Raw genomic sequence first — 9,850 nt, forward strand, 5'->3', positions numbered from 1 at the left:
ATAAATTTCTCACACCATAAACGTAGCTCTGAAAATATTGTTCATTATATATATTTTCGTCATTCTATATAATTTCTCTCTCTATATATATATATCTATATAGCCGCTCCGTCATTTGAGGGACGGACCTCCCTCCCACTATGGAAGGGAGGTCCGTCCCTATTGTCATGTCATCAGTGGGAGCTTTCACTGGAGATGCTCTAAGTTCAATTCCTTCAAATATGGCTTTTGTGATCCATGAATACCTTGAAAGTAACACAATACAAATGATGCCTCCTCAGATTAGAATTATATTAGAATCATCAATGAAGATAATGACAAACTGATCTCAATACTCAAGGAATACCTTGTTCATCAAGTCTGTGAAAATAGTCGGCGCATTGATAAGCCTAAATGGTATTGCCAAAAACTTGTAATATCCATATCATATACAAAACGTTGTCTTCTGTATATCTGTATCCCTTACTCTAAGTTAATGATAGCCTGAGCGTAGATCAGTTTTAGAATATATACAGATGTTCTTGAGCTGGTCAAATAAAGTCTTTATACGTGGCAGTGGGTATTTGTTCTTAATGTCATTGCATTCAACTGTCTATAGTCAATGCATAATCTGAGCGATCCATTCTTCTTCTTAACAAAGAGTACTGGGGCTCCCCATAGGAAAACAGGGACAGATGAATCCTCTATCCAAAAATCCCTGTTGTTGAATCTTCAACTCCTCTAATTCTTTTGGCATCATGCGATATAGAGTCTTTGATATCGGTGCTATACTCAGGATCATCTTAATCACAAATTCCACTTACCTTTTTGGGGGCATGCAGGTGAGTTCTTCTGGAAATACATCCGGATTTTCTCGAGCTATAAGAATGCCCAAGAGCTGTGATATATCATCCTAATTAGACTTAATCATTAATAACAAATATCCCTGACAACCATGGAATAACATGTTGGATCGAGACGCACGTGAGAGGGGGTGAATCACGTGGTTTTCAAAAATCTTATCTTTTCAATTTTGAAATCAAAGTACGCAGCGGAAAGTTCAACACAAAAATAGAACAGAAAAGTAAGAGACACGGTTCAGTTTTACTTGGTTCAGAGCCTTCAACGATTCTTACTCCAAGATCCAGGTCCTGCAGACCTATCGATAGGTAATTCATTAAAACACCTCTTCCAAAATTGCCGGAACAGGGGATCGAGTACAAGAGAAAGAATAGGACAAGCATAACACGCAATACTTTCCTTTTGCAATAATTAAATACAAAATCGTAAATTCGTTACCCAACGCTTTCGAAGATTATCGAATCAAGCTCGGTGTTGGACGGCTCCTCAGTAGTAGTCGGGCATAGAAGCCTCATAGTAGTGTAACAGCAGAAAGCTAGAGTAGTTGGAGAGTCAATCGGACGCTTAGAAGCTCGTATGGAAGTGTATTGAAGCTTGGTCGAGATACCCATTTAAAGGGTATGGAAGGCTCCTTCCATAGCCTTGAAGGCGTCTCCAACGTGTAAAATCTGATCCCGAACTCGTTACTCATTATCTACGATGAAGTCTGAATTTTATCCCTTAGAATGCGCCTTCCATAGCACCTAAGGCGCCTTCCATGAACAGTACGAAGACACATTCTAATGCTTGAAGGCGCCTTAGTACTGTTAACCCGAGACATTTTTACCCTTTTGTCCTGCAAGTTAGGTTAGTCCAACACGACAATATCTAATCTGTAAAACAAAGTTAGAACAGTAAAAATATGATTAATTTATGATTTAGACTCTATCGTACGGACCAGGATCTAGTTAGGGTCTCAATTTATGTTTTCAAAATGGACCTAAATTGGATCGACGCCTACTATCCCCTCAACTGGGACGCGTCCTCACAGAGTTATTCTCCTCAGTGGCTTACCTTTACTTACCAAGTGCCAAGTTACCTCCTTGACATCAATATGACCCACCAGGTTTTCTTGTTGGAATCGCACATCCGGACTTTACCAACCGGGAATCGAACATCCCGACCTTTTGTCAGAATTGCACATCCAGACTTTCTGCTGCCAGAATCCCACATCTGGACTTCGTCAATCAGAAATCGCACATCTCGACTGGACTTCCTGTCTGGTATCAGGTCCTCTTGACCCATCAAATTAGTCAACCCATCAAATTAGTCGACCCTACACACTCAGTAACAAGGTTAGATCAACAACATATCTAACTTTAATCCATTTGTCATTTATCAAAACTTAGGTTTGATCATTGGTGTCAAATGCACCAACATAATAGTCTCTGAGCTTACAGTGCTGAAATAAATGAAATCTCATCATCTTTGGTTCTAATGAACTCCCAAGAGGGTTTACCCGGAGGTCAGAATGTGACCACTCTAGCTCCGCAATCGACTATGGCATGGTATGGCTAACCAATCATGCCTAAGATGATGTTAAATTCCACCATTTTCAACACTTGCAGATTCACCATAAGTGTATGACTACCGAAGTCCAAAGGATATCCTTTCACTTTCTAATTGATGTTCAGTACCTCTCCAGAAGGTAGAGATATGGTTAACTTGTGCAATTTGAGTATAGAAACTCTATTAATCTTACCAAAAAATATTCTCCGACAAGTGTCGAATAAGGGTCGACTATTCTAATCTAAATAGAGACTTTAAGACCTTGGGTAAATGATCATATAGTCAAGGTCTTAAGCTACTTAATAGAGATAATGTTAGTTGAGTCAATTAACCATTGTCTTGTAACTCATCACACTACAGCTGCTCTACTTAAGATTCAAGAACCTCTGACGATGAGCTATAGAATAGGAGGCAGAGAAATATCATCTCTCTAAACACCTCAAAATAATCACTAAGTAATACTTTGTTATCAAAAATTTTTATTTTACATCTTCCTCCACGTGGTGCCTGGTCACGTAAGGGATAAGCAGTTGACTTCATATTTTTTACATTGGTACAAGTCATATATCCGAATGTACTCTCCAAGTTATATACTCAAGTAACAGCTGTATCTCCTAAGTGTTAAACAATTAGCTTTACACTTTTCCACCTCATCGTGAATTATATATCTGAATGTGCATTTTGGGTTATTTAACCAAGTATATGGGACCCATGAAACAAAGTAAATCGGTTCTTTACTGACCGAGCCAACAAGAGTATACGACTAACTTTCACCCAGCTAGTAGTTTCCGGGTTGGTATAGTTGATGATATTATATGAGATTATAATCCCTGATCTTCAATAGGAGTTTAATGAACTTGACCTCTGCTATTTAGCTTAGCATCAGTTGAATCTCAAAAAAAAAATACTTTTCTGACAACAAATTTAGACCCCATCGACTCAACAAATCATTTTCGTGGTCAGCTCAGATTACGACCCTGAATAGTGGCTGACACACCATGTGTCATACCTATTACATATAACTAAATAAGTATTAAGAGGAGTATAGATAATAGTTGTACAAACTTATTTACTATAGTTTGGAAATATTATGTTACCGTCTAACCCTAAAACTTAAAAAGTCATATCGAAAAAATAAATCATGAAATCTAAAACATGAAAAATATATCTCGTAAACTTGGCTTGGATCCTATAACATATTGTTATGTATGCCTGGTATTATTCATATATGTATAAATTTAAATTAATTAATAATTTAAATTATCATTAGTATCATTTAATATTTTTATATTTTTATATCGTAGAAGGAAAGAGAATGAAATTTGGATAAAATAATAATAATAATAATAATAATATTCAATTTTAAATATATTCTATTAGTTTATAAGATCCTGATTCTATTCATTCTGTTATGATGCTGATTCTGGTCTGATTCTATTTTATAAATGGGTGCCTACCGACAATAAAAAAAATTTACAGTAATGAAAGAAAGTAAAAAAGAGAAAAACTTTTCCTAAATTTATATATAAATTCAACAAAATATAACAGTATATTTGAAAAAAAACAACCTATAAGTAATTAAGACTCCGCGGAACACGATCGTCGACTTGTCGTCAACCTTCCGCATCACTCTAAAAAGTCTTGCAGATTTTAATTGGGGCTACATCTAAACGGTCCCACATTGAACTGGGGCCTCTTAATTATTTATTATTTGTTTTCCCCCAACCCACACGCCGTCAACAAACTATCGCTTCTCCAGTGGTCTTTCCAAAACCTCGGCTTGGTGGTACCAGGGCGAGAGCGAGCGGCTCGACGACCGCGTCCTTGACCGGCGATGAAGGCGGATATCGAGAGGGCGTCGGAGGCGCAGTCGGAGGGGGAGGCAGTCGTGCGGCGATTGGCGATGACGGCGGAGGAGATCGCCGCCATCTCCGACTTCCGGAACGCTTACAGGAAGCCGCTGTGCAGCCTGGCGCGGCGGATAAGGCTCCTGGAGCCCATGTTCCACGAGCTCGCCGATGGGAGAGATCCGATCCCGGAGTCGGCGGCGCGGGCCCTGGCGGAGCTCGAGAAGTCGCTCACGGCCGCCAAGGATCTTCTCTGGCACGGAAGCGTGGGTAGCAAGATCTTCGTGGTATGTTGATATTGAAGTCGTTGTTTTCATCTTATTAGGTTCTGTTTGTCTACTTCTTCTGCGGGGTGCAGGGTTTCAGTGGGATTTGCTCACTTACCGTTTTCCCTCTTTTTGGGTTTTCGTTTTGATTTGGTAGATCGACGATAGGTTTTATTTTTCTTCATCAGACTGGTTCATCCAAGATTATTTTTTTTTTCGATTTAATGCCAATTTCCACTGTTAGTTCTTTGCCAATTGCTTGATTGAGTATTTCCTTTGCGTATATGTTTGAGGAAATCTAGAGGAACTCCAGTCCACTACTGTGTATATAGATCTAGCACATACTTACAATAGATACAGGAATGCTGGAAGAGAATTCCACCATGTAAGAACACCACACTGTAATAAGTGTTTTGATTTTAATCAAATTCTGGTATAAAGTTGGCGTGTTCTCCTCCCTCTTCTACTTCCAAGTTCTCCACACTTGTTAGCACTTGAGCCAATGCGAAGGCCTGATTGTAAATTCATTTTAGCATCTTGAGTTGGATGCTCACTGAGATTCTAACAAGGTAAATCTCATATATCTGTGTTGTTCATCGGTGGGTGGGTTTGATTTGAACACAATCTGTTGTGGTCGACATTGCTTCATCTTCTCTGATTACTCTAAGAATAGAAAGAGTTAAGATCCACCATTCAAGTGTTAAAAAGTTCTGATGTCAATAATTTATCTATTCAACTTTAGAAACCACCTCCCATGTAGCTCTTGTATGTTATAAGCTCAACTTGCGTTTGCAAATAAGAAGGTTTGAGGACTAGTGTCTTGCATTTTGAAATAAACTTGCTTCCTGCTTTGCTACTTACTTTTCTTAGGCTTCAAGCTTTCAACATAATTGCTGCTTTGTTTTTTGGCTATGGCTTGTTAGCCTCAAGTAGTCCATGTGTGATGACAGATCCAAGAGCTTGGAAAATGACCTCTAGATGTGTCGTTTATGATATCACATTCTAGATCTAAGTTATCGAGTATGTACTTACTGCAAGAGTTAATATTATTAGGTTTTGGCTTTCCTGGAAATTTGTGAAGGAAAATAAGAACTGGTATCTGTTTTTGTGTGTTTCCCTTCCCAATTTGAGATTTGTCACTATATATTGCCTTACAAAAGGATTGCCCCCACAACTCGGAAGTTCTTTGAATCTCTCTCCTTTGTTTGTTGCTTGAACATTGTTTCTTGCATTTTAGGTCCTGGAAAGGGATAACATGATGAAAAAATTTGAGGATGTAACTACTCAGCTTGATCAAGCACTTAATGGGATTCCTTTTGATGAACTTGATATATCAGAAGAAGTAATAGAACAGGTACAGATATCTCGAGAACAATTAGATCCCAAGCAATCGAAACTACTATCCCTAATGCCACTGCCTTTGCATAGGTCGAGCTTATCCATGCACAGTTTAAAAAAGCCAAAGAACGTGATGAAATGCCCGATGCTGAACTTTACTCCGATCTCTTATCTTTGTACAATAAGAGCAATGACACCAATCTAGACCCATCTACCTTGAGCCGATTGGCTGAGAACTTGCAGCTAGTTACAATATCTGATCTTAAACAAGAATCACTAGCTTTGCATGAGATGGTCTTTGCAAGTGGAGGTGGAGACCCCGGCGAGAACATCGAAAAGATGTCGATGCTATTGAAGAAAATAAAGGATTTTGTGCAGACACAGAACCCTGAAATGGGCACCGAGTCAGATGTGAAGCCTTTTCTTCAAGATAGAAAGCCAAAAGTCCCTATTCTTCCTGATGAATTCCGTTGTCCGATATCTTTGGAATTGATGAAGGATCCAGTCATTGTTGCTACCGGGCAGGTATGTAACTACTATTCGTTCTGCTATTACTATACAAGTTTGGGGCCTTCAAGCTGTAGGGTTTGCTGATGGTTCTACAAACTTAACTGCAGACTTATGAGCGCACATGCATCGAAAAATGGCTGGCCTCCGGACATGATACATGTCCAAAGACTCAACAGAAACTATCTACTACATTTCTAACGACGAATTATGTCCTCCGAAGCCTCATAGAACAATGGTGTGAAGCAAATGGCGTGGATCCACCCAAATGCCCAATTCAATCCAATAATCCCACACTTGAACATTCACATGTAGCTGCACTCCTTCACAAGTTATCATCCAGAAATATTGACGACCAACAATCAGCTGCTGGTGAGCTTCGTCTCTTAGCTAAGCGCGATGCTGAGAACCGAATTTACATAGCCAAGGCCGGTGCTATTCCTCTCCTTGTGAAGCTGCTATTGTCAACAGATCCACGCACCCAGGAACATGCTGTCACTGCTCTTCTGAATCTGTCCATCCATGACAATAACAAAACAAGCATAATCTCTTCAGGCGCTATACCGCGTATTGTCCTTGTCCTGAGAAATGGTAGCATGGAAGCGAGGGAGAATGCTGCAGCCGCACTCTTCAGCCTATCAGTTGTTGATGAATATAAGGTGACAATTGGGGCCTCAGGCGCGATCCCAGCATTGATCTCGCTTCTGAGCGAAGGCACACGCAGAGGCAAGAAGGATGCTGCTACTGCATTGTTTAACCTGTGCATATACCAAGGGAACAAGGGGAAGGCAGTGAGGGCTGGCGTGGTTCCACTAATTATGGGGCTCTTGAAGGAGCCCTCTGAACCCATGAAGGACGAAGCCTTAGCAATATTAACATTGCTGTCGAGCCACCCGGAAGGGAAGTCAGCACTTGCAGATGCACAAGCTGTTCCTCTACTGATAGAAATGATAGAATGTGGTTCTTCCAGGAACAGAGAGAATGCAGCAGCTGGCTTGCTCAACCTATGCGACAACGGAGAGCATCAGTTCAGTAGCCTTGCGGCAGCACAATCGTGTGGTGCCATGGGTCCGCTGCAAGAGCTGGCGATCAATGGCACGGAAAGGGGGAAGAGGAAAGCTGTGCAGTTGATAGAGCGCATGAGTCTGTTCTTGGTGCAACAGCACGAGGCACAAGCTCTAGCAGAGGCTTCAGAAGGGCCTCCGGACGGCTCCCCTGCTCATGAACAAAGAGAGTGTGCAACTCCAACTCAGGATGATGACCACGGTGAGCATGTTGGGTTACTGGCTGCATATCATGCCTGTTGATCATGCTTAAAACCTAGCCTTTTATTTATAACCTTCCAATAATTATGATAAATTGTTCATAAACATTTGCATACTTTTTATGGCAGTGAAAATAAGATGCTTAGGTGAAACTCATATCGAACCCATCAGATGTTTATTAGAATCTAGAAAATAGAGAGTTTTGATCTTGAAACCAGAAGAACTCGCACATCAAAATCACTCCAACCATATTTTAATCAACTTCCTCGATCTTTGGCCCTACTCCGGCTGCGGCGACAGCCGGACCATCGACATCCATAGCACCAGCTGCTCCTCCCTGATACATCTTGGCGATGATGGGGTTGCAGACACCCTCCGGCTCCATCTATCCTCAAACTCCACCTCCGCTAGCTGATTCCCGTCCAGCCATCCGATGGCCTTCTCTACTTGGTCCTCGATCTTCTTCTTGTCTGCCAGGCGGGAGTTTGGCGGCAATCTTCTCGTCCTTGATGGTGATTCTCAGTATGGGTACGTAGTTCTCCAGGGCGTTCTTGGCTTCCACCTTCTTGTGCTGTTGTGCACCATCTTCTCGATCTCTTTCTTGCTCAGCCTTCCCTTGTCATCGGTAATGGTGATCTTGTTCTTCCACCCGGTGGTTTTGTCCTCGGCGAGACGTTGAGGATGCTGTTGGCATTGATGTCTGTTGGCGTCGATGTTGAAGCAGACGTTGATATGAGGGACGCCTCTTAGAGCCGGAGAGCTCGAATTTGCCAAGGAGGTTGTTGGCCTTGGTTTGAGCTCGCTCACCCATGTAGACCTGGATAAGTGGCAAGTGGCAAAGGCGATTCGCTCGCCCCCAATGCCTCCGCCAGTCCGCTCTAGGACCAACACGAAGGAGGTAAATCATGGTAACTGGAGAAGCTAGTGCGTAATGGGAAGAGATACACAGGGACCAAAGAATTACGCCCTAACTGTCCTGAGGTTCGAACCCACGCCCTCAAGTGGCAAGCTTCTACGCACTAACCACTCCAGCTAAGCCCGTATAATCACATGGTTGGTTGTTGGAGATGTGGAGAAAACCGTTGGGTATAAACCTGTTGCAATCTTTGTGATTGTCCCAAAAACTTTGTTTCACATTTCCGAGTTTATGCCAGATGCATAGGGTCTTATAGTTATGGTGTCTTGAGCAGATGATCTCAAGTTGTCAGTTGTTGCAAGCTGATCGCCTGAGATCTTTTGGGATGTCACTGGTGGTTAACATGGTCACATATCTCAGTTGATTGGGCTGCCCGATCAGACTGCTAGTTCGATCGGAACCTGAGTTCCTCAGAATTGACGAAACCTTGGGTCATGTCAGTGTCATGCCAAAATGAGTCAAGTGTCACTGTCGAGTGCTCTGGCCGATCAGACAAAAGGTCCGATCGAACACGCTAGACATGTCACTCGGTTGAACCAGACTCTTCAAGTATAGCGGTTGAGTGCAAGACGAATTCCCAACATAAGGTTTGACTGGACATCTTGTCAACAGATGTAGAATTCCCAACATAAAATCGGGCGGACTTAGAGTTGGTCGGACTTATGAGGCTCAGCTTCTCATTTCTCATGAGTATGACTCACAATTTATAGCCAGTCGGTCCTAGAGGCAGTCAGATTTATGGATCTTAGCTCCCCACTTCTCCAATGTAATATTCCTAATCTATAGCCGGTTGACCCCGGAGCCAAACGGACCTACAGGGCCTAGCTCCCCACTTTTCCAATGTAAGGTTCCTAGTCTACAGCCTATCAGACCCAGAGTCGGTCGGACTTACAGGTCCAGTTCCCCACTTCTCTAGAGCACGACTCCCAGTATATTCCTAGTCGGCTCAAGAGCTAATCGGACATCTTCTAGGAGACAACATTGTCAGAGAATCACAATAACTTGTCAGACAATAACAACTATTTGTCAGAAAATATTCCACCATTCTGACATATACATGCAATGGAACCTTCTTTTGACCATGGGGAGGTTATCGTACATCCTCCGCCACCCAACATATTCTGAAATCAAATATTCTCTATTTTCTCATTAATTGCGGAGGTTATGAGAAAGGGTATAAATGGGGGTCATCTCCGTTGGCCAGGTACACGAGGTCTCGCCATCATAGTTCATCATTCGTTACTACTGTTCTCCATTTTCTCCACCCCTTATTTAACTTGAGTGTTGGAGTGTTTGCACCAAGAACCCCCTCTTTGGCCCGGT

At 42.0% G+C, this 9,850-nt stretch overlaps 1 protein-coding gene across 1 annotated transcript; it reads left to right on the forward strand.

Annotated features, from left to right (window-relative positions):
- The first annotated feature begins 4,119 nt into the window (after positions 1–4,119).
- Positions 4,120–7,767, forward strand: LOC122045060 (protein spotted leaf 11-like). The gene is made up of 4 exons (XM_042605113.1): positions 4,120–4,522; positions 5,739–5,855; positions 5,930–6,364; positions 6,457–7,767. The coding sequence occupies exons 1-4, from the start codon at positions 4,223–4,225 to the stop codon at positions 7,651–7,653; spliced, it is 2,049 nt and encodes a 682-aa protein (XP_042461047.1). The 5' UTR covers positions 4,120–4,222; the 3' UTR covers positions 7,654–7,767.
- The last annotated feature ends 2,083 nt before the right edge of the window (positions 7,768–9,850 follow it).

The sequence above is a fragment of the Zingiber officinale genome, chromosome 2B (genome assembly GCF_018446385.1).
Source record: "Zingiber officinale cultivar Zhangliang chromosome 2B, Zo_v1.1, whole genome shotgun sequence".
NCBI classification, from domain to species: domain Eukaryota; kingdom Viridiplantae; phylum Streptophyta; class Magnoliopsida; order Zingiberales; family Zingiberaceae; genus Zingiber; species Zingiber officinale.